At 42.5% G+C, this 25,217-nt stretch overlaps 1 protein-coding gene across 4 annotated transcripts in view; it reads right to left on the reverse strand.

The window, feature by feature from the left end:
- The window catches only part of zfhx3 (zinc finger homeobox 3), a 460,260-nt gene that overhangs the window by 105,347 nt on the left and 329,696 nt on the right, over positions 1-25,217 (reverse strand). For 3 of the 4 annotated variants that reach the window (XM_041786249.1, XM_041786267.1, XM_041786242.1), the window contains 2 exons: positions 5,017-7,524; positions 4,257-4,836 (listed from right to left, as the gene is read on the reverse strand). In XM_041786249.1, the coding sequence (XP_041642183.1) occupies positions 4,257-4,836; positions 5,017-7,488 (3,052 nt within the window). In that variant the 5' untranslated portion in view covers positions 7,489-7,524. Of the gene's footprint in view, positions 1-4,256; positions 4,837-5,016; positions 7,525-14,336; positions 14,398-25,217 lie in introns of those variants that run through there. The other variant, XM_041786258.1, reaches the window with a different exon arrangement.

Raw genomic sequence — 25,217 nt, forward strand, 5'->3', positions numbered from 1 at the left:
CCCTGACATACTCCTGACAAAGTGCTTTAAATAACAACAACAAAAAGACAGATTCTTAAATGCAAAAAATGTAGCTGTAGTTCAGAGCTTATATATGATTTTAAATTATTGAGACTCAAAATGAAAAAAGAAATACAACTTCAACTGAAGTAGTTGTCCTGATTCTGCTTTAAACAGCACAAACTAACTAAGCAACCAAGTTTAATGGGCATTTTACTGTAAACAGCTCTGTAACAACACAGTTACACCTACATCTCCAATACTGGAGACAGAAGACAGAAGTCCATCATTGCTTTTGCCATGTTTTGTGCACTGTCACCTAGCATGATATGCATGTTCTTTTTCTCTATTTTCCATATCCCAAACAGGTTATCAAAAGCGGCTGCAATTGCTTCTGCTGAGCGAGCACTCCTGTGAGTGCAGGACAGGTTTTTAAAGAGTGAAATTCTCATCTATCCACTGAGGCTCAACATGCTAACAGGATGAGCCCGTGGTGAAGCTAATATATTTAGCTTTAACAAGGAGCTTCTCTATGTGACTGGAAACAAAGTTTTGCAGTTCAGGTAAGGCTATAAGCACCTGCTAGGTATAACATAGCGGGGCTTTAAATACATCATTAGCCTGTTGAAGCCCATATATTCTACCACGCTAAAAGGCTGATTATCAAGAGCTATAAATTCAATGATATTCCTGTTCAGCTCCTTACCTTTGGATGGTCGCTGCTTTATTTTTTAGCTTTGTCCAGTGACTTAAGTAGAGGCTGCTGACGAGTTTTCCCTGGCACAAAGTTTTGTCATTCTTTATCTTATGAAAGTCCTAGTAGTCATCAGGGTGACAGTTTTTAAGATGCAGAATTAAACTGGTGGTGTTAAAGGTGTGTTGTCAAGTCCTCCTCGCATCACATGTACTTTACAAGTGATGCAAACAGCTACTTTGCTGTCTTGTTCCCACACTTCAAACTTCTCCCAAACAGCCGACATGATGAATTTGTTGTTGGCGCACGCCCGGCGTCATCGCATGTGCTTAATTATAGCCAGGGAGGGTAGGCCTTTAAGAAACCCTCTGAAATGTTTCACAGACTCTGCTCTCCAGTCATGGCTACCTACGCTGAAAACGCTATATGCTCACAATGTCCAATCAACCAATCCAAGTGTCTATGTAATCCTCATTTCTCTTATTTATACCTTAAGATTTTTCTCCTGGACCATGAAGATCCAATGATTTACATCAGACCTTGATCCAGTCTCTCACTAAATTCGGTCCAGGAAGACTTTGATTTGTAGCATTGCATCTGTCTCATATTTTTCTGTTTATATGCTGTAACCAAAATATTGCAAAGGTAAATACTCAAGCTCATGTCAATATTTATACAAGGAGAGATTGGTAGTGCTAGGTGAATCATAGAAAATGCTGACTCAAAAAGTTTTGTTGCTGGCATGTTCCCTTATCCTCTTCCATAACTAATGTTTCTGAGTGAACAGCTGTCAGACTTATCTTTGATACTCTAACACCATCCAGCTACAAGTCACAACCCTGACCCTTCTCCTTAACTGTCTTTGACACCATTTCCTATCTTGCTTTCACCACAGTAGCAGACTCAGGAACAAGATAACCAGGACATCAAATGAGGTCAACATTTGTTGCTTATTTCTTTGAAAATAACCTAAAACTCAAAAAGTAAGAGCATAAAAGCACAGCTCTCACTTCACCAGCCTGGTCTGAGAGAGATCCCTCTGTGACGGCAGATTCTCTCTTAAGATTTATTGAGCCCAATGTATCATACTGTTGAGTTAATACTCAAGTGTTTGTGTGTGATGGCTTCAAGGGTTCCTCAAAGGGTGACCAAGGATGACACCACTATAGTTTATGGACCCAGACTGTGTCATCATTGCCTCCCATGTAACATGCTTATTACAAGTCACCTCACAGAAAAACATACAAGATGGCAGAGGAGGAAAAAAGAATTAGTCACAGCAATCAATTCTTGTTTGTGTCTTTGAACTGTTGACAGCTGGAGACAAGTCTGTGCAAACTGTGGGGTTTGTAGCTGGGCCTGCCAAACACGCTGCTGAATTACACATGCTGAGCCCTTCCTTGACCAAGATAAAATTTATAGCTGCAATTACAAAGTCAGAAAAATTGAGAACTCCAGTGGTGAAGTCCCCACAGCAGTTTGGGAATAATGATATAAAAGGGCTGATGCAAACTGCCTAAAGGGGAGGGCAGGGAGAAGAGAACAGAGGTTTGGTCCTCTAATTCACCTTTTAGAGCGAAATAGGTCAAAGAAGTGAACTTCAAATACAGCCATTGTTGCATCAACATATTGCCACTTAGAGCCTTGGTACTCAAAGACCAGGGACCCCTGGAGGTGGATAGAGTGTACGATGTTGCACAAGGCATCATGAACAAATATATATTTTAGGGTGCTTTTGTACACAATACTTGTATTTAAGCACAAATCTCACTTAAACTGAATCATTTTAAACTGAACTCATTTGAAGCATATTTGTTACAATAATGGAGAAAATATACTTCTTTAAAGGTAGAATATCCGACATTTTACACTTAAATGTAATAAAAATCAAACATATGCTATGTAAATGTTTTTCTGAGTACAGTACCAACACACTGAATTAAAACTTCGGTACCCTGTAGTTTTGTTTATATGGGATGTTTATAACTCTGTCCCGACCGGATTGGGGCAGTAACCTTCTCCTCTGGCACACGCCACTCTCCTCCTAGATGCGCCCCCAGGGGCAGCAGTGCTGCTGCAGGTAAACGTTTCACCCAAACAGCTGAGAGGAGTGTAAATGGCAGGCCTCCAGTCCGAAGCAGCTGAACAGGCCTGCCACCGACTTCCCCTCCACCTAAAAAGCCTAGACATTTGTCTAGGAAACCCTCTGACAAAGCAAAAGGAAAAACTAGAGTCAATACTGGACATGCTTTTCCTCGGTGGTGAGCCCTACGCGACGCTAAAAAGCTCTCGCATGACTCAGAACTGGCTTTGCTTCTTGTGGATGCGTAAGTAGGCTACATCTTTTCATTCATTGTGCGCATTGTCTCAACGTTTTTCCAGTGTTGATTTATTGACACAGTACTATTCTTATGGTTGGACATTTAAGCTGAGTGTGACAGCGCGGCTGAAATAAATGTGGGGTAAAAATGAATGGAAGCTAGGCGTGCTAATGTTAGCCTGCTGCTAATAAATGGAGGCTGCAGACGGAGGTAGCTCTACTCAAATCAGGTAGTGTCTCAAATTTTGTTTATCTCAAATCATCCAAGTCTTGTTTGAAGCTGATGTTTTCATGTTTAATTGATGCTATAACATAACCGGCCAGGATAAGGAAAGCTCATGAAATGGTTTACTACAGCTGAAAAAAGATATTAGCAGTAAAGGTTGCCTTGAATGTTACATATAAACTTGTATATGATCGGTGTTTAGGATCAACAGAAGCTAAAGTGGCTAAAGGGGAAGGCTTCAAAGTGTTGGAGGTGTGTAAAAAACTCCTCTTTGATTACATTTTCAAGGCTTTGCTCTCCTACAACACCTAGTGGAAAAAAAAAATCGTATAGTCTACCTTTAAGTCATTTCAAATTTCCCTTGGAAAGCATCCCATGACACCCCTTTGGTGCCTAGAGACCCACTAGGGGTCCCAACCCTCCCTTTGGGAACCACTAACTTAGGTAACTGTATGAGAAGAAAAAATGAATCATGCCTGGGCTTTGGTATACTACTTTTCACATTTACGACTAAATGGGTTAACTAAATACTTGGCATTCTAACCTTGTGCTTCACAAGGTTATAATACGGATGGAGGATTTAGGTATTGCACATAGGCTTTTTGTCTATAAGCATGTAACTTTAATAATGGAATCTGTGAGATTCTGGAGTGATGACCCTAAGCAAATTTTTTTGAATAGATCAACTCTAACGTCACACTATTTATGCTTTAGTGACATTCTGCTGGTAAAAAAAAAGGAAATAACGGCAAGTTTAATATGGCAGACATATATTCATTTAACCATCAAACTATAAATGGATGCTTTGCCTTGTATTGCAGCAGTGGAATGAGAAAATGTAACGCTATTATGTCTGTAAGATTGGTGTGTAACCCAGCAACAGAAAATGACATTAATGATGTTCAGTAGAAAAATCAAAGAATTGAGATTAATCTAAGTTGATGCCAATTTCAATTTGTACATTTTGTTCCAACTTGTGGCATATCTGTGCATAAGTAAAGGATAATGGGACTCACCAAGTGCAGGGGCCAGGGCAGCCATGTTGGGATCAAGATGAAAACCCCCCATCAAAAACTGGGCTTCAGCTCCTGCTGGGTCAATCTTAAGGCCTGGTGGAAGGCCCATGTTCTGGGTCAGGTAATATTGGTAAAGCTCAGCCTCAGAAGGCGAAGGCATGGCTCCCAAGCCAAGTCGGCCATGCTGCATCTGACTCACATTCTGCTGGAGCAGCATCATGTTGTGCATGTGCTTCTCACTGGTCATGTGGATACGTAGGTTCCGTGCAACGTTGGTTTCATAGTCGCATACCTCACATCGCCAACTTGGTTTGTTCTTCGGCTTGGTCGGGGAGGGGGCCCCACACGGTCCAGCCATATGGGTGGAGGACTGCGTAGGATGGTGGTGGGGAGGGTGATGGCTACTGGCCTGGGTCACTGAGGGGACAGCCACCACTCCTCCTGGGTTATGTCCAAACACTTGCTCCTGCGCAGAGCCAATGGAGCCTCCATTCTGCAGTGTCTGCATGTTGTTCAGGTGCTTGTCCGACTGCATGTGGATGCTTAGGTTGCCCTTTGTGGTCGTTGAGTAGTTACAAACCTACAAAATACATAACAGTTTCTATTGAAATGAAAACAGTTACATTTGTTTCATTAAAATATTAGTAAATCTCTTACATAAGTCTGAATGCCTCGATAAATCAGCAACACAAAAGCAACTTTAATTACAACCATTTGAAAAAACAACAAAAAAGTACTTCCACATTTCTTTGCTACATACCTCACACCGAAAGGGCTTGTATCCACAGGTATAACTTTCCCCACGAGCCAAACGAGGATGACTCTGACCACTGCTGCAATACATACAGGAGCCTCCAGAGTCTGGGTGCTTCTCTTTCATGTGGGCCTCCAACGTCTGCTGGTATTTGTAATGCCAGTTGCATTTTGGACACTTAAGTGTCTTACATGAATTGCGAGAATGCATCATAGTCATATGACCACCTAAAGAGCGTGAGGATCCTAAGACAGTGTCACATTTTGGGCATTCTACCCCACTCCCTCCACTGCCACCAGGCCCGTGGTTCTGTGAACACTCGCCCATCCCTGTTAGGTCACAGGAACCACCTGGAAGTGGGTGGGAGTGACCATGTGATGAAGGGTGGAGGTGATGATGATGGTGGTGGTGCATGTGGTGATGGTGCAGAAGGGCTCCATTTTCCTCCTCTCCCTCTGCCGGGCAATCATTTGGTTCTGGAGCTGTGGCACTATCTCGATTGGCACTTTCATCAGCAGCAGCATTGGAGGACAGAGGTGAGGAGGAAGTGCCAGCAGTTTCATCCTCACTCCTTCTGACGGCAGCTGCCGCCATTGCCATGGGAACAGTGGATCCCTGGCAGTTAAAGCTCAGAGGGAGCTCTGAGGTCCTCCCCCCACCATCGGCAGCTGAACCCTCTTTTCTGACAGAGGAGGAAGTGGAAGCGGGGGCTTTGCTGTTGAGTGTGGAACTGACTGCAGAGGTGCAGGCAGAAGGCTGGAGAGTGCTACTAGGCATTAATAAAGGAGATTTGGAAATGCTTTGGTTTGAGACAGCTGGTTCCCTTGCTTCACCTCCGCCACTGCTACTGTTATCACTACAGGCCACTGCAGTGCTTCCTGCCTCCACCTCGTCTTCCTCCTCCCCTAATAACAGTTCTTCTTCCGAGCCCCCTATTTGGCTCGATAGATGCTCCTTGCTTTCATGTCCCTCAGTGTCCCCATCCTCTCCCTGGCATGCTAACTCTTTCCCAACAGGCTCCTCTGTTCTCCCTCCCTGTTTGGGCAGGGCACTGGAGTCTTTGGCAGAGCCTGGGGATGAGGTAAGAGTGGATGCTTTGGGGATGTTCAGCCCTCCAAGAGAAAGGGCCGAGCTTAGTTGGGTCTGTTGCTGTTGCTGGAGGCTAGAGTCAGAATCTTTGTTTAGGACGGTCTCACCGCCCCCACTGCTGCTTCCAGGCTCCAAATGGACACCACTAAACGTGCCATAGAAGCTCTGACCAGGGTTAATGGGGAGAAGGGTAGGTGGCAGAGGAGTGCTCTTATTTTTTGGTTCCAGGAAACTGATGAGGGGCTCTTTGTCCTTCCCAATGCCCTGGATGATGGCAGATGCATGCTTGTCCCCCAGCAGCTGACGCTCATCCTCACACAGTGTCATGCGGTGGTCATGAACAGCATGAGTGGCAAAGGAACGCGCATAGCCAAAGGACAGCTTGCAGAGAAAACACATGAGAATGGGCTTACCCTTGCCATAAAGGGCTAGCCCATCAAATTTGGAGAAATCCACGTTGTTGGGAACATCTTTGGATACACAGGACTTCTTGGCAGACCCATCGCTGTTTAGGTAATCCTTGTTGCTTTTGTGCCGCACATCAAAGACACGGAAACTGTGCAGGACAGGGCTGAGACCTGCCATGGTTGAGGTATTGGGGAAACCTTGGTCTGAATTGCCAAACCACTTCCCGAAGGACGAGGCTATGTGGAACGTGTTAATGATCTGAGGGTAGACCGTGGATGAAGTCCCAGCAGGTTCCCCCGGTTTTCCCCCACTGGTGAGAGAGTTTGTGGAAAGCAGGCCGGGTACCATGCCCCCACCACTTTGGATCAACTGACTGAGGCTCTCTACGATGTAAGCTGAGCCATCTGGCTGGTAGACTATCTCTCCAGTCAGGTTCTCAACATCACTAATCTCCTCTTCCTCTTCTTCCTCTCCTTCCTCACTCCCACTTTCTGTAGCTCCCTGTTGTTGCGTAGGCTGATGACGCAGAAGAGTGGGCATGCCCCCTCCCCCTGAAGCCATTGGCACCCCAGGAAAAGGTTGAAGACTTGGGAAACAGCTGTCAATCTCCATTTCGTCTAAGTCTTCTGACTCTTCCTCTTCTCCGCAGCTCCCTCCTTCTTGCTCTTCTTCCTCAGTTCCCTCTCTTCTAGGATGCAGCTGGCCTGTGGCAGAGCTATCACGGTGGACTTTGGGTGATGTCTGTTTCGCCTGCTGCTGCTGGGACTGGAGCTCTCTCACCCTGTCATAAGGTGCACTCGGGTTTTGGGGTTGAGAAGGGTAGGGAGTGGAGAGAGACAGGGGGTCCAGGGAAGGGGCCTGGTTGGTGCAAGGAACCTGTGAGCTAGAGTGATCGTTCCAGGGCTGTGGTGGTTGCTGCTGCTGGGAAGAGCTGAGCCCATCGTCTGTCCCAGAAACCACAGGAGACTCACAGCTGTCCATGCTGATGCCTACATGAGGCGTTCATCGCATCCAGGCCTGAGGAGACACAAAAAGAGAGAATAAGAGGTTACTGTTGTGTTTAGGGTATCTAATTCAAACATATATTCATATGAATAAGGAGTCAGAAAACTTCCTTTGTTAGACAAATGTTGGAATAATAAATGTCTAAAAATTCCAAATATTAATGACATCCAGTAATGACAGAAAAGAAAAAGAAACTTTGAAAGAGGTGCTATGTATAGACGCCTTGGAAGAAGAAAATCAAATGTATGCTGCAATGGGTGAGAGACAAAAGGCTGAGATATAATTGAAAAATGACACCATGCTCATTACACTAGATTAGGTACTTAAACACAATACCTGAGACAAGCACTAATAAGCCGTCCATGATTCATCTTCCTGCCATATCAGGAAGGTAACATCTTTTATCTTCACCTTCCAAACAACACCCCTAATCTTATATTCTGCAAATCCTACATCCGTTTTTAATTAACTTGCAGTCAGGAAAAGGGAGAAACAGGCAAACTAAATGGATCAAATAGATTACTTGTGAGATAATTAGACGCTGAGAAGCCACCCATCAGCACATTGTACATTTACATAACTGAAAAACTGCAACTAAAAACAGCTATTCTTAACAATATCCCCATTATCACTACAACTTCAAGGTGTGCACACATGAGAATGATATAATACATGTTCATTATTGATACAGATGTCTGAACTTTAACAAGAGTAATAAAAAGGCAGTATTTTCTATGAGCCGAAAATACATGAGCTGGGTTGGGACTTCATGCAGCTGTGTTTAGATCTTCCATCCAATAACCTCCACGCTCAGCCTGGTTTCAAACAGTCCAGCCATCCTCCGCCTCTGAAATAATAAATGGGATCTGAGCTTTCGGGAGCTGGCCATGCCCCGAGCATCTGAGAGGCCCAACACAGGCTGCAATTTAAAGCGCAGAAGAGATAAAATGATAGCGCAAGATACTGCTGAGCTAATAATTTTATTAAAGGGATGCAGCCAACATTGATTAAAGGGGGCAATCGGGCTGAAACCAATAACTCCGGGCTGCCCTTTAACCCACCAGTGCTGAATATTACATGAGCAAAGTTTCCCGGCACCATGCTTACTGCCATGTCCCGGTTGATTAGCACGTTCACTGCTTGCACTTGATTTATTTACTTATTTACTTAGGGATGCAAATTTCAGCTGTGATCAGAATGGAGTCTACCCCCACAGCCTCACATATTAACCACTAAGAGAGAGAAGAGATTGATAATGTCTGTCTGCAGCTCCATGAATGTCTGATGAAGCTCGCCTCCTACACAACATACCTGAGACCTCTCCAGTCTAGGAAAAAGCAGTTGCTTCTCTATTTGGAGTTCAGAATAAGGAGTCAGAAGAGCAAACTATAAACAAAGTAATATAAAGAAATAATTTTAAAGCAATAAGGAACTAAAACAGCATGGCTGCAAATATGACTTGGATGTTATTGTTACATTTGGGGACAAACATGCAGTTAGTACAGCTCATGCTCTTTTGTTGTACACAGTGAAACCTAACCCCAGTGACCCCCGCCTTGCTTTGCATTTAAAATGAAAGATATCAGACTGGCTGCCTTATTAACAAGATTGCTTTGTACAGCCGGACATGATTTAGAGATGGCTGCCATATTGAGTGAGGGGATACTGGTCCTTATGGTCAGTATTTATTATCTGCTCCATTAATAAGACGCTATGAGCTCAACAGTCATTTCACACAAATGGACTGAGGGCATGCAGAGTAATGCAGGAAAAAAATACCATACGTCAAACAGACAATGATTCTTCAAACTGAAGGCACGTGGATAAACTGCACAAAATGACATGGAAAAAAAAAAAGAAAATGCTACTTGTCTTTAAGAACAGCCTCATAGGAAAAGTCTGGGCGTCTGAGAAAGAGTGTTTCACACCTCATCCTGTAATCTATCCCATCAGCCCCTCCTCCAGATTCCTCTGCCTGTCTCAACCAGGCCTGGGAACTTTAAAGCCCACTTGCACAACTAAAGGCTTTTAAACGGCCAGAATTCTAACTTCAATTCAATATTAGTAAAAATCAAATGATATTGATGCCTTTTTTGATACAGAAATGTCAAAAAAGAAGTCCTAAGCTCTCAGTATAGGGTCATCAACAATTACAAGTAGTCATGCCAACTTTCTGAACTGTTTTGGTGCTGGAATTTTGCCAATTAAATTGTGCGGCAAAGACTGTGTGCAGGAGCTTTTACCATTTTCTAAGGATTCAGTTCTTACCTACATGCTTGTTATATGAAATAGGTGTAGTTTATTTTGAAGCTTTGGTATAGGGCTACAGGACACTAGCAAAAACGGCCATTGCATTAGTTTTTCCTCCCTCGATATAGTGCAATATTAAAAATATTGAGGGAACAGATGAGGAATTTTTAACATAGCTTTTCCAGACATAATAGTTCTATTTTGGATGCTTACATTATTTTACTTTGCACACAGCATTTCCAGGTTTCAAGAGCTGGAGCAGGAAATTCAAAGAGAACAGTACAGAAAGAGAAAGATTTCAAAGACTCTGGAAAGAAAGCTAGTGAGACATGTGTCTAGAGACCCCAGAACAACTGCCAAGTTACTAGTGAATGACTTAACCAAGTCAGGAAGTAGTCTCAAACTAGACATTCACTCGAGCCCTGAACAGGAATGGATTGTGAGAACCAAGGAAAACTCCAATTCTGCAGAAGAGACACATTCAAGTCGAACTGAAGCATTGTAAGGACAACCTGGAGAAGGATTATGCATACTGGAAACATGTCCTTAGGTGAGATGACATCAAAGCTCTTTGGCCGTAAAGATGTTGCTTTAGTTGGGAGAAAGAGGGGAGAGGAGTATAACCCAAAAATGCCGTCCCTGCAGTGAAACATGGCAGTCGGAGTAATGTGCTGGAGCAACATCTGACTGTGTCAATATGGTGTGAAAGCTCGGCCGTTTTACTTGGCACCCCATTTAAAAAGTAAATGAGTGAAAAATAATTTCTTTAAAGTATGTTCATATTGCACCACTGATGCCATTGTGATATATTGCCTTATTTTTGTACTTTTTGTAATGTTGAAAAACACATGGCATTGAAAATCATCAGGATATTGAAAGTATTGACAACCTTCACAACCACTACTTAAGACTATTCGTCAAAATTGGTCTCCAAAGTTTGTGACTCTTATCATTGCATAATCCTGAGTCTGGAAAAGAGCAGCTCCAGTGTACTGTAGTGAGGATATGCCCCCGTCCAGTCCCATTACTGCTGTGAGGATACCTGAAGCAATTAGCAGTGGACAGGATAACACGAAGGCTCTCGATCAGTGCTGGAGCTTTGAGCCAGCTTGGTGTGTCCACTGCTTACAGAAAACAGGATTGTCCTTTAAAATCAAGATGGTGTAATTCAATAACCTGCAGTGGTTACTGATGAGCAATGGGATCGTCTGGAGTCGGCAAGTCGCAGATGGGCCAACTGATATAACGCTGTTTGTCTCTTGGAGGTCTGCCTGGCTCAGTGACACCTGTTTAAAGCAGGAAAAGCTTTAATCTCTGGGAGGCACTAAACAAGTCCGGGAGACAGACAAAGAGACGCGGTCGAAGACGAGGGGAAGTGGAGGAGGCCAGTGTCTCTGTGTGCTGACTGTGTTAATAACCACAAATCAAAATGATGGAGCAGCCCACTAAAGGTGACTACTGCTGAGTGGTGTTATACAAGTTTAATGAATAAAAAAGTTACTATTTTGTTTTGCTTACTGGCACTTGTGCTGCTTTAACAAAACAAGTCATCCTGCCATGGCCTCTCCCCTTGAATCAGCTCATAATTTTGAATGTGGGCCCTCTGAGTTGACAATAAGAAGGCTGTATGCAGACAAAACAAGCCTCAGTTGACAATAAGAGATGATCAGAGGGATGAAAAGGCTGAATTCCTGAGCTGATCAGAGGGAGAGAATGCAGATGACTGGAGAACTCACGCTCCTGCTGCCACCTGCCTTCAAAGGATTTATACCTGAGCCCCTTTGCTTCCACTGTCTCTTTTCTAAAACAGTTTAAAAGTCCTGTGTTAAAAGGTCTCAGTCCATACAGATGCTGTCATACAGTGGATCTGGATTTGTGGATGTAAATGAGACAGTTTTTAAGTTATGGGTCCTGTTTTTAGGTAGGATTTATATTCAGGAGGAATATAAAGGGGACATATTTAACCCTTTAAAGACAAGTTTATGTTGGTCTCAGAGGTCCCAAAAACATGCCTGTGAAGCTTGTTGTTGAAAAAAAACTCCTGTACTGGATTTTTTCATGTCTAAAAACCCCTCTGTTTCATTCCTTCTCAGAATGAGCCATTTCTGTGTCTGTGGCTTGAAATTGTAATTAACTGTCTGACTCTGCCCCTGACCACACCCCTCTCAGGAAATGGATGTGGCACTCCTGATGTTACAATGTCACAGACACTTCTATCCAAAGTTTAGGACCTGACTGGGATTCAAACCATCAATCTCCCAGACAAAAGACAGCAGGGTAACCCACTGAGCTATCCGGCATCTCAGCTGGCAGCTGAGAGGAAGATCAGGAGAGGAGTGTGGAACTTTCTTCCAAGCGGGGAGGGCCAACCAAACCTGGGGGCGGGTGCTTACACCCCATGTGACATCATGAGGGTAAAATCTGAGAATGGCTTATTTTAGCACACATTTTCTGAAAGGTGGAGAAAGAAAGGGTAGAAGGGAATGGAGTTTTCTAGTATTTGAGGGGATTGTGGACAGGCCAGGGGCACATATTTTTGTTAGAAAAGCCTGAAAAAGGATTTTTTGCATAATATGTCCCTTTTAAGGCTAAAACAACATCTGATTATAAGCATATCTCATACCTGCCTGAAGGCCTAGCCTGCCCTCCTGAGTACCCTGCTTGCTAGACTTTCCTAGGGGAATTAACTCTGCCGAAACCCCTGCTAAGAATGCTGCTGGGTTACTGGTGTGATGCAGCCGTGACCCTTGTCTATCCATATACATGGTAGCAGCGAGAGAACACCTCCTTATAGCAAGGAAAAGGATGCTTCTTAATACGCCTAGAGGAGCTCTAACAATACACCAGATCTGATTTTCAATTGTCCCTCAGTGATGTTGCCTGTCTCTGTCTGGTTTCTGAGCCATCACTGAGCCTGGCCAGCCACCGCAGGGTAAGGGGCGCTTATTGGAAAATCAATGGCGTGAACGCTAAGCAAGTTACAGGAAGATGTGGGAAGGAAAGGTTCTTATTGATAAAGCAGGGGAAGGCCTTTGATGTTGCACTAGGGACATGCTCATTGATGGGGGAACCATTGTAGTCCTCAGGCGGGGAGAGGCATGGGGTTTATCTCCAAGGTTTGTTCCAATTAATCACCAATAAAAGCGTGCATGCATTGCACCCTTAAACCCGTTTTAATGCCAGACATGACTTAGTAAATTCTGGTTTTAACACTGGGCTCTTACAGTGAGTGGATTTACATTTCTAACACTGCAGCACAAGTGTCTCTTTTCTTTCTCTCCAGTTCAACCTAGGGCCTATGTGATTGAATAACCTAAAATTCAACTGCATGGGGAAATTTTGGTGTGAAAGCAGACTTGACTCACAAGATAACTTATATGCAAAATAAAAAATATCTTGCAATCAGCTATTTTACTTCTTAGTCCATCAGAAACAATAGCAATGATTCAAGAAGGCTGACAGGGAAAATGCATATCATCACTCATTGTCCAAGACTGCGGTCACAGGGTATCTTTGTCACAGAGTTAAAAGCCAAACTCTGATAGACAATACACCATTATTATCACAGGAACACAAAGCTCTTGTTCAGTTTTTTCCAGAACACTGTAAATCAGGCAATTAACCATGTAGAGCATTGTTGTTTATTGTGTGCTGTAAATATTCTGTCTGCTTTTCTGCTAATGCAGACATAAGGGTGCTTCAGTATTGCTCGAACTGCAGGAGGCAAAAAGTCACCTCAGGTCGATGGCACTCAGCCTGTAAACAGGGCTTCCCGTAAAATCAATGATCTTCAGTAGGAGCTATCAGTCTGTGGAACAGAAATAGCCGTGGCTGTGTTGAGTCTGAGGCAGAGCGAGAGCTGTGCTGTGTGTTTACATGGCTGTGTGAGCAAAAGGGGGCCGGTCACTGGGACGTCTGGGAGTATTTCTCTGAGATAGAAGCAAGAACAGTTACAGCAGCTGACACTGTTGGTATTCTATAAAGTAGTTAGAAGGTTTCATAAATGCTTTGTAGGTCCTTGATGATCAAAGTAGCTTTAAAACAAATATATCTCATACAGCTAAAATAATTCTTGCTGATTACAATAGGAGGAAACTCAAATACTCAGGAGGCAATGTACTGATTGTTTTATTCTCTCAGCACTCAATTTTAGTAACCGTTTTGCACTAGTTATACAGGCCAGAACAGGCTAAATTGATTTGTTTGTAGTATCAATTGCCTCCTTTGTTAATAGACCTGAAATAGAAGCTTGAAAATGATTTTACCCTTTAAGGAGCACCATCAAATTCTCCTAATCCATTATGTGTTGCAGAACGGAAGAAAAGTGATTTAAAGCAGAGCAGTGAGATCACAGAGCAGGACTGTATATCACACCCATACACAAGCTATGTCTGATTAAATGATCTGATCAGAGCTCAGCGTTAACTTCCCAAAGTCCTCCAGAGGGGATTGGCACATGCATTAGTGTTCCCTCAGTTTTGGAGGGTGTGATAGAAACAGCGTGCCGGTGTAATTAGAAGTAGTTAATTAGCTGTGGGTTAATTACTGGGTTGTGCAGAGTGTTGGTGGAAGACCTGGTGGGGTGGCAAAGCAAAGGGAAGCAGCGAACACGCAGCAGGAAGCTCCCAGTCTCCCGCCAATTAGCAACCAGCATGGGGGGCTTCTGTGGCACACTAGCAGTACAAACGTGAGAAGGCTCGTATTATTTTACTCAACTGAGAAGATGTAAAGAGAAAGCAAACAAAATATGTCTCATAAACATGGAAGCTTTACTTTTTTCCAACAGTCCAAGTAAAACATGGAAAATGTTTACAAAAAGTTCTAGAGAACTTAATAAAAATGATGTGGCAAATTCTGTGAACACCAGATTTTGAAGTAAACAACCAAGGAAGGATTTTAGAAATGTTGCTTCTTAATAAAGAAGGTGAATGCTAGATTTCTTTATCAACCCTATTGACAGAAAACATCGCATTATTTTCCTGTTATGTCCCATGTGGTTTATTTAGAATGCTTTATAATTTATAAGAGCATTAATTATCTTTCAAATTAAGGTGTTGATGTATAATCAGACAAAGGCTATCGGGCACAAGCTTGCGTTCACCCCCAGGCAACCCACTGCACAGAGCGCTCACAGTGTACACACTAAACACAGCGGGGTGCCTGTAAAATTGCAAAGAGAGAGAGAGAGAGAGAGAGAAAAGAGAGATAACTTCAAGCTGCGTCTTTTACATTTTTATCAGATTAGTTAGATACACATCCACCATTTCTGCTCAATTTTAACCAACAGACATGGATATTGAATGATTTGCAACAGTCTGACATGGAACCTCACAGCCTTTAGCATGCAGTGCTCACTTTCCCATAGTAAGGAATGCAGAGAGGCTCAGGGAACATTTGATACTTTGTAACCTGGTCTGTCTGGCACGAATCAATCTGAAAATCATGATGCTTGGGAAGATTTCGAAAAAGTCAAAAAATCCCATGAAGATATTTGCAGATATAAAGTAGCTTTGACTATGTTCTTGTAGTGTTTGCAGATTAGCAGGAAAATGGATAAAGAGAGGCAAGTGAACTTGAGATACAGAGCTAGAAGAGAATGAGAGCTGGAGACACATGTCCAATGAAAGGTCAGGGACAAGGGGGAAATATGCTGATCAAAGCCTTCCAGCTTCACGACCTTCATTTCTATTAATTATCAAATCTGCTCCCTATTTATATCTGCGGGGAGCAGACGTTCTCTCTGGAGAGGATGGAAGTGAAATCTGCAAACTACAGTGCTTTCAAAGCTTCTGTTTGCACTCACTCTGTTTCATATGCTCTCACAGGATGAGGGTGGCAGGGTGAGGTTAGGAGAACCAATGACCATGACCATCTTGTTTAGCAATGCTGTTGTTTGGACAGTAAAGGAAAGAACACTTTGTACAGAGGACTGCAAAGCTGGCCAGAGGTCAAATATAGAATCATGCTGCTCTACATTTTGAAAGGGGATGCTTGTGTATGCATTAAGGTCGTCAAAATCTCTGACATTTTGGTATTTTCAGAGATGGTAAGATCTGATATTTTGAGGAGGGACAGTATCAGAAAGATACAATTTTTAAAAATTCAGTCACCTTTTTTTTTTTTAATTTATTTTTGGCCTTTTTTTGATAGGACAGTGGATAGAGTCGGAAACAGGGGAGAGAACGGGGAGAGACATGCAGGAAATGGTGCCACAGGCCAGATTCGAACCCGGGTCTCCTGTGTATGTGGCATGCGCCTTAACCACTCGACTACCGGTGCACTGAAATTCAGTCACCTTTTAATCCAAGGCTGCCATGAGATAAAGAGAGAATGCAACAGCGGTTTGCACAAATTGCATAAATACATTGCCAACATTAACGCTGTCAATACATTTGTACAGTTAAGACACTGTACTGGAAACTGCCTGCAATTAAAAAACAATGAATTTCCCAACATTGATGGACCAGGGCTTTTATTTTTGCTAGAGTGATATCAAAGCAGGTATTGCTGCTTTATTACTAGCTTAAAATTCAGGTATAGTGACAATGCTAGCATGCCTGACATTCTGAAAAGCTAAAGTAACACAGCCAGATCACATGCTACCATACACATGTACACATCCACACCTTCCCGCAGCTCAGCAGTTAAGTCGAGCCGACCACAAACATAGCTGTTAAAATGATCAATATCATTGAAATATTAAACCTGAAGAAGCCACATTATTGATTGGCGGCCAATGATAAAACGGTTTATTATCACATATGTGGGGCTTTATGTAAATGTTTTGGAGAGATCAAGTGTAACAGCAACCATTGGTCATGGCTAAAATACCCACCACCCCCACCTCTCAGCCCCACACACATTCTCTAACCACCCAATCATGTCTCAGCTCTGCTCACTCACCCTGTCACCTAAAACCACATAAACTGCACTGATAGGGGTGAACAGGGAGATGTCATTACCACTGCTGCTTCTGAAACTGATCAACACACTGAGTGCCAGTTGAAAGAGAGACATAGGAGGAAGGTAAAGGTTCTGGCTCCCCAGAACAACATGGTTGCTCTAGGCTGTGGTCTAAGGCAGTGGTTCTCAACTAGTGACCTTCAGGCAGATAATATCGTGCATCCCTCATGCATCCAATGATAATGTATTCATTTCTTGAGACCAAATTAATGTGACAAAAGAAAAATTAAGTTCTTAGAGTTTTGTTCTGCCTCTTTGCTCAGTCATATTTTTTGTTCAATCCAAGGTCAAAACTAAAAGGGTGCATTGGGAGCGAGATCCTGCAGGTCCCGCAGGATCCAATGCAAATCTTGGGGGAGCAGGCGGTTTTGACATTGTTACGTGCGAGAGCAGATGGACAAAAAAATTGCTGCAGGTCCCAGAAGACAAATTTTATGCATGGGAAAGCAAGTAGGGATGCACAATATTATCTGCCTGAAATCTGAATCAGCAGGTATCTGAATTTTGGAAATTTACATTTCTGAAACATACGGTATCAAGAAGTGTCAAAGAATTGAAAATTGTCATGCCTTCGTCTCCAGCAGGCTTGACAGCAAACAGGGCAAACTGTGGAGCAGACTCCACAGCAGGCTGCATGCAGAGATCCCGGCCTCACAGACAGATAGGGGACATGGATAACATTTCTATAATCCTAGGCCTTTCTGTGTAATCTGGAAAACAAATACCTTAGTAATGACCCTGTGCTGCACCTGGTGAAACACAGGGTTCACTAGCACCTGGAATTACACAAGTATCCACCGCAGAGCACTCTTAAAGGGACATACTCCTCCAGAAAGTTTTACAGGAAACCAACATATGGTAAAAAGAATGATCTCGTTTTAAAACTGGAATATCAAGCAGAGAAGCTGTAAATCTAGTATGTTTAATGGTTAAACTGGGAGACTTTGAAGAGCATGCAGTGGTTGAAGGATGGGGGTTAGCAATGCCACAAGCCTGAGGGTTAGGCCCAGTGTTTGGCTAAGTGTCTAAACCTGAGCAGGGCGATAAGATCCCTTTTAGAAGCCATGCGAAGGCCAAATGAGCGGGAAACCTGAGTAATGTGGGTGAAAGCTGTGCAGGGTGAGAGCAGAGATGTGGAAAGTCATGCAGTGTTATGTGTGGAAAATGGAAACTTACTATCTCTTTTACACACCTCATACTGAGGAGTGGTGCGGTCACATACTTATCAAGACACACATAGACATACACGCACATGGAGCAGGGATTAGAGGGTGTCCCAGTGAAACCATTCTGTGGAAATTATTTCTTTACAGAAAAAAGCCATGAAAGCCAACAGTGACCTGGCCCCTAATTCTGGAGTAGGATATCCTGGATAAATAATTAGAGGGCTCCTTTGAAGACCCTGCACAACCGAACCATTCAGTCCCCACTTCACATTTGTTAAAGTCATTAATGACAAAGATTTAGAGAGAAAAGTAAGAAAAAAATCTTTCTGGTACACAAATTATTTTTTTTATGAGGCCTGGCCCAAATTCCTCTCTGCTTAACTGAAGGCCTGATCCTGGGAAAGAACTGCACCCGTTTCAAACAATAAACCTCTGGGGAAAATGTTTTCTATTGTCTCCTTCCTCTGCTGAATTATGAGCATTAATAAAGTTAAAAGAATAATGTGCCCAGTCTTTTAAAAGAGGAAGTGAACAAAGAAAATGTTATGACACTGGATGTCATGAGACTCAGGGCAAACAAAGCAAAAAGAGACAACAGTCTGAGACTGCAGAGAATGTTCGACTGTTTTATAATAGAGAATAGCAGAGGAGCTTTATCACATAGCTGCTGAAATTATTTAAAATTTTCTATCTTAATGGAAAAAATTCAAATATAATCCATTCAAATGACTCTTATTCCTAAGAAAAAAATAATTCCGTGAAATGTATTTCAGATGCCACAGCATACTGCCAGAACATCTTTGATTAAAAAAAAGAACAAGTAACCTTCATCTTTCATCAAGAAGACAAGCCTTCTGATCACCAGTTAACATGCCAATGGGAAGCCTAATCTTTACACTAGCAGTTTCTAAACACAACACATAAATCAGATCTTGATACGATCCTCATCTTGAAAGGAGAGCAGAGCTTGCCCTACAGTTTACAAGGACAGCTTCCAGGGCAAACCTTTAAGAAGGTGACGTGCATTCCTTCTGAGTGGAGCAGTGATGAGAAACTGTCAACAGAGGAAAAAGGAAGGAAAACAAAAAGAAAACAACTTGTTAAGTGTATAACAAGGTGGCCTGGAGGGCAATGCTGAAAGACACCTCAGCACTTGACTCTGAAGTGTGCGAGGAAACATCAAACGGCATTTTCAGGAGCTTAGTTGAGCACTGACAGAGCCGACCACGGCGTTCAGAGACCCATGTGTGAGAGGAAAAAATACAACACTTTGGCAGGAAATAAAGAGGTAAAATCTCAGGGAAAGACAACTGTGTATCTTGAAGTAGTAATCTGAAGTGTTCACATGCACTAAGACTGAGCTATGTTCAGAGGCGAAGACCTCCAGGGAGCACATAAGGAAAGCTTTCTGCCATTAAAGTACAAAAAGAAAACAGCCCATTCTGCACACACAAAAGAAATTCCTAAAAATGTCTTCCTGTGTATTGTATAGAATAAGTGTGCATGTAACAAAAAGCGGCTTAGGTGGGAGGCAAGAGCAAAGGGCAACATTCAGAGCATCTTTACTGCACAGCAGCTGAAAGAAAATCCACAAATTTACGACCATTATGCTGTTGGCAGCTCAGATGCCTGCACCAAACTTGGCACAGTTGGTATTTAAAGTGTCCTGGCCCTTTAATCCAGGGGGGACAGAGCTGAAACCTCTTCAAAAATCTCAAGAGGAAAAAAAGAGACAGAGGAAACAGATGAATGAGTGATAGGGAGAAGCAAAAACTGGTGTGATATTTTAAGAAACGTGCAGTGTGTTAATAAGTTCCCCTTCTTCCTCTCCTGGCCTGGTCTGAGTGTTGTGACAGCTCCGGTGCTGCTGGAGCTATATTTGAGAAAGACCAGCCTCCTGCCCCCTCGTCTCCACACACACACTGTAGGCCTTGTTCATCTGCCTTAATGAAATGGCCACATGCCTTCTCTCATCCCTGAGCAAGTTGCTCGCACACTGTAGCACCTGGTAGATATAAATCAGCCCCACTGAGCTGTATTTGGGAAGTGAGGCATTAAGCATGACATGGGCTGTCAGAGTTCAGATCTCAGAGACCGCAACATCTAGCTGAACCGCTGCAGAGCAGACCCAAGCCCGAAGAGCGGGCCTTACCATGAGCCTCTTATCTCCTGCCTTCCAGCTCCACATGACATGTCTGCCACATCTGGGTCCCAGCTGGGCAGCCTGCTGAGCAGAGTGTAGCACGAACAAGGGTTGGTAGGGGAAGGCTGGAGCACCCATGGTACATTGCTTGATTGTCAGACTCCCTTATGCAGGGATCAATGGCCTCAAAAGCGTCAGGATTTAAATCAGTGTTGTTTGCTTCTGTTATCTGTCATCAGCTGTGAAGGCTTGTGGGTATCATTACAGTTTTAAAGTGGCATACATTCTATTTTTGAACATGTGATAAATGTAGCCGTGTGCATGTGTGTTGGTGTGAGCACACTGTATGTATTAAGTGTTCGCATCAGTGGAATTTCTATCACGTGATCGAGGGGTCTGAAGGTCAAACTGTGTGAGAGAACCCACACATTCCTCTGAGGACAGGCACATATTTAGTGTGAAAGCATGTGTAAGCATGTTCATCAACTTGGATGCATGCATGTCTAAGCTTTCTGAATGTATTTCACTCTGAACTTTGCATGTATTTATGGGATGAGTCAGACAAATACACAAGACACAAAAGCAGGTAGACAGAGCATGCACTCAAAGAGAAAAGCGCTCTGAGAAACAGTAGAAAAAAGGAGCTAAAGGGCGAAGATGAAAAATTGTCATCTGCTATGTTTTTTTTTTCAGGAGATACCAGGAACTTACAATGTAAGACAGAGGGAAAAATCAGATTTGAGCTCAGGAAAGTAAAGCACAGAGAAGAAAAAGGAGATGAGAGTACAATGGAAGTCCAGGTTCAACTCAGCCCAACTGTAATTTACATTGCTGGGTAATTAGCTTCAGGAGCAGGGGCTCCAGCCAATGACAGATACCTATTACAGGGAACAAGCAAGCATATGAGGCAGGAGCACAGCACTACTTTTTGCTGAAACTTAACATTCATTGATTCAGTCTGTCAGGGGGAGCAAGTGTCAAGGGCATAAAAAATGCTATGTGTAATGTAAGGACTGCAGAGAAATCAATTAATGGATTTAAGGTTATCTGTGTCAGAGGTGAGTAAAGACCCAGTTTTAAATGTGAGAAAGAGGATGAGACCCTGCAGCTGATGTCGCTGAGTGGTTGTGTTATGTTAAGAATCTATTTGAAACGGATAATGTTGTTTAAATAGTTTAACTCTGCTCGGTATATGCATGCACAGAAATGCACAGATGGATGAGCACACACATTTCCAGACATAAAACCCATCACACCCAGAAGATAATGTTGAAATCATTACTAATAGGGTTGTTATGATACCGGAATTTTATGATACAAGTCAAATTCAGACGATTGTGATACCTGTCTCAATGACACTGCAACAAAAGCAGAAGCTTTGGGCTACTAAAATAGAGAAATGTCTTGTTTTGATTAACAAAATCACAGTCAAACTCATACCCCTGACTAGACTGCACATAAATATTGCCAGTGCTAGTGTGGAGGAGTATGCCTGCAATTTCGCTTAGATCTATTCTCTTTAACACTATTTAAAAGCATCTTATATTATGTGAATTGTTACTCTGCAATACTACTGATTATTAAATAAGGCTGTCAAAAGATTAACAGTTTAAATTGCAATTAATCTCAGGATTTCTATAGTTAATCACATTTAATCATAACATTTTTACTGCATCTTAAAATTCCACCCCCCAGACAATGCTGGCTCAACTTAAATCTTTATGTTTACTTGGTTTATACCTGACATAATTTAAGAAACTCAACATCATGTGTTGTATCACCCATTAAAGTTATCAAAAGTGCACCCAATACTTCACAATTTGTTCACTAAACTTTAATCAAGTTCCATTTTTTACAGTATATATCCAGGCAGTAAATATCATTTATCTGCCTTAAATTTCACCAAAATACAACTGTACCATCAAGTATTGGTAGTTTCCTAGGGAGCCACTCACTCAAGGAGGCTCACTGTAAGCCCTGAGCATTTTGAATGTCGCCCCAAATTTAAAGCAGCTACCAGACAGTCTACTTGTCTACTCAACTCAGACTCTCTTTGCATTGAATGCACTTGGTGTTTTAATACAAAGTTTTAAAAGTGTGTTTATGCTCACTGCCCACTTTATTAGGTACACCTGTTCAACTGCTTAATTACACAAATAGCAATGCCAGCTAGAATTTGCACTTGCTCACCAAAATTGGATAATAGAAGATGGGAAAAACATTGCCTGGTCTGATGAGTCTCGGTTTCAACTGCGACATCCAGATGGTAGGGTCAGAATTTGGCGTAAACAACAAGAAAGCATGGATCCATCCTGCCCTGTATCAACAGTTCAAGCTGGTGGTGTAATGGTGTGGGGAATATTTTCTTGGCACACTTTGGGCCCCTTAGTACCAACTGAGCACCGTTTAAACTCCACAGCCTAACTGAGTATTGTTGCTGACCATGTCCATTCCTTTATGACCAGTGCTCTCATCTTCTGATGGCTACCTTCAGCAGGATAATGCACCATGTCCCAAAGCTCAAATCATCTCAAACTAGTTTCTTGAACATGACAATCAGTTCACTGTACTCGAAAGGCCTCCACAGTCAACAGATCACCAGAGCACCTTTGGGATGTGGTGAAATAGGAGATTTGCATCATGGATGTGCAGCTGACAAATCTGCAGCAAATGCATGATGCTATCATGTCAATATTGACCAAAATCACTGAGGGATGTTTCCACACCTTGTTGACAATGCCACCAAGAATTAAGGCAGTTCTGACAACAGATGGGGTTCCAACCCAGTACTAACAAGGTGTACCTAATAAAGTGGCTGATGAGCATATATATCAGTATCACTAAAAAATTAGTTCAGAAATATCGGCACTTTAGACATCTGCCACAATCCAGTATCGTTTGTCCCTAATAGAACTGAAACTACTGTGATAACCTTGATGATTTATGACTTCAGAGGCATATGGCCGGAGTGAGGACAGAGAGAATGTTGCAAAAGAGGGAAAAATATTTAAAAAATAAAAATCTGGTAAATCCATTTACATAATATTCAAATTATCTTCTGACATAAATTAAACTACTTCAGATGATGTTTTTAAGTTTTCGATCAAGGGAAATAAACCTCTTCTCAACAGCAGGAGACTCAGCACTGCCTAGTGGTCCTTGAGAACTGCACATTTAATTAGTGATGTCATTGTTTTGACATTGAAAGAGCATGCCAGCAAACAAGATAAACAACATCTCTCTGAGAAGAGCACTATCAGAATACTAGCTTGTAGACTGCAGCGAAAAGCACTTTGGAACTTAACTCTTGGGCTTTATCCAGCTTCATTCAGTCGTCCATATGACTGAGGAAAATTTTACACACAGCACCAAGCTGCTACACCTCTGCTCTGTGTGCGGTCATATTGTCATATATGTGAGACTAAACAGCAGCCAGACACTGTGCCATATTGTGAATGACATTTGCTATGGAGCAGTGAGTTTCCTCTCAGGTTGTTGTGCCAGTGTACTGGGCATAGCTGAAAGTCTTTACACATGCCAACTAGAGCTGCAACTGAAGCCAAAAGTCATGACAATTTAATCTAAACTTAAAACACTCATGCACACACTGAAGTACAGCATACTACAGACAGAAACAAAGCAGATCAAAATGTAGGAAACTAAAAACTTTCAGGCTTTAAGAGCAGGGCTGCTTTTCCATGTGTAGCCACTTCCTCGCACACGCACAAAGACAAAAACATGTTAGCAAGGAGGTGAGAATTAGAGCAGGGCCAACTGGCTCGCCCTGAAAGTTCAAGTTGAGTGCCACTACAAATTACAAGTTGACAGCTTAAATTATCCCCAGTATGTGTTCCTTACAATGTACGTGCATGTTGGAGTTTGTTAAGGCAACTGCCTCCTGACAGCTGTTCTGGATGAGGTATTTACAGTGCAGCCATTATGTCGCCCACAAAAAAGGAGAAAAAAAGAGGAGAGAATATAATCCTCAGTGTGACACACTGACCAGTAAATGCCCCAGACCAGCCACCACCCCTCATGTTGTCAATGATAAGTAAGACCCATCTCTAACAGATGCCCCCATATTTGAGCTGTGGAGGGGGGGGCAGTGTAAAACGAGAGGGTGACTAATTGGTTCATAACCTGTAATTGGGGAGACGTAATTGGAGTGGACTCGCAGATGCCAGGTGCACCTTCAGGAGGTGGGGCAGCAGTTTGCCCTTTGACTGACTAGAGGAGAGCGTGCGTGTGGTTGTGTGAGAGTGTATGTGTGTGCATGCAGTGGGCAAGGAAGGATTAAATGTGGGGGGGAAACAACACTCATATGGCAAGGGCCCCTGAAGAATAGCATGGCGTGTGCCTGTTAGGTCCTGAAAACCACATGAAGGCCCACCAACTTAAACATGTCACTATGCAGCACCACCACACCTCATGCTAATAAGCATATGGACATGAATACCCACTTATATTTGAAGCTCCTCCAAGACTTTTTCTCTTGGCTTTTATCCTGTATGCATCATTAGAAAACTTTGTCATGAAAAATGCTAGGAATGTGCAATATTGGGTTTTTCTTATACCAACATTTATAAATTAATTTTAGCCAAAACTGACACCCACATATAGATGTTATTCAGATCTACAACTACCGTTTTTAAAACACACTTAAAAGTTTAAGGATGAACAAAGAAAAAAACTTCAGTCTTTAAATGTACAGTGTGTAACATTTAGCAGAGTAAACTTGGTTAAAATGGAACATTATATTAATAAGTAGGTCCATGTTTAAATTTGTGTTTAATTGCCTGATTACAAAGTTTTTCTTTTAATGTTTTTCTTTAACTGAAAAAAAAAGCCTTGTGTTCATACAAAGGGAGGGTCCCCTCCATGCACTTCAGAATCTTGCACTTCTGCATCTTGCCTGATTCTGCAGGATCACAAAAGGGACCAACAGTGTGTCTCAAATCACATACTTCTGTTAATATTCTACAATACAGCACATTTCAGTGCAGTATAGAGCACTTAATCACAGCATGTTAGTACTGTCCCAAATCAAGCACTACCATTTTAAGCTAACAGGAAGTGATGATGGTCCAATCGCCTCTGTTTTCTTCTTCTACTTCTTTTTAAAAAAGAGATGCCTAAAAGATGTTAAGAGATTGTAATCAAGATCTGATGGCTATTTTCACTCA

Source organism: Cheilinus undulatus, linkage group 1 (genome assembly GCF_018320785.1).
Source record: "Cheilinus undulatus linkage group 1, ASM1832078v1, whole genome shotgun sequence".
NCBI classification, from domain to species: Eukaryota; Metazoa; Chordata; class Actinopteri; order Labriformes; family Labridae; genus Cheilinus; species Cheilinus undulatus.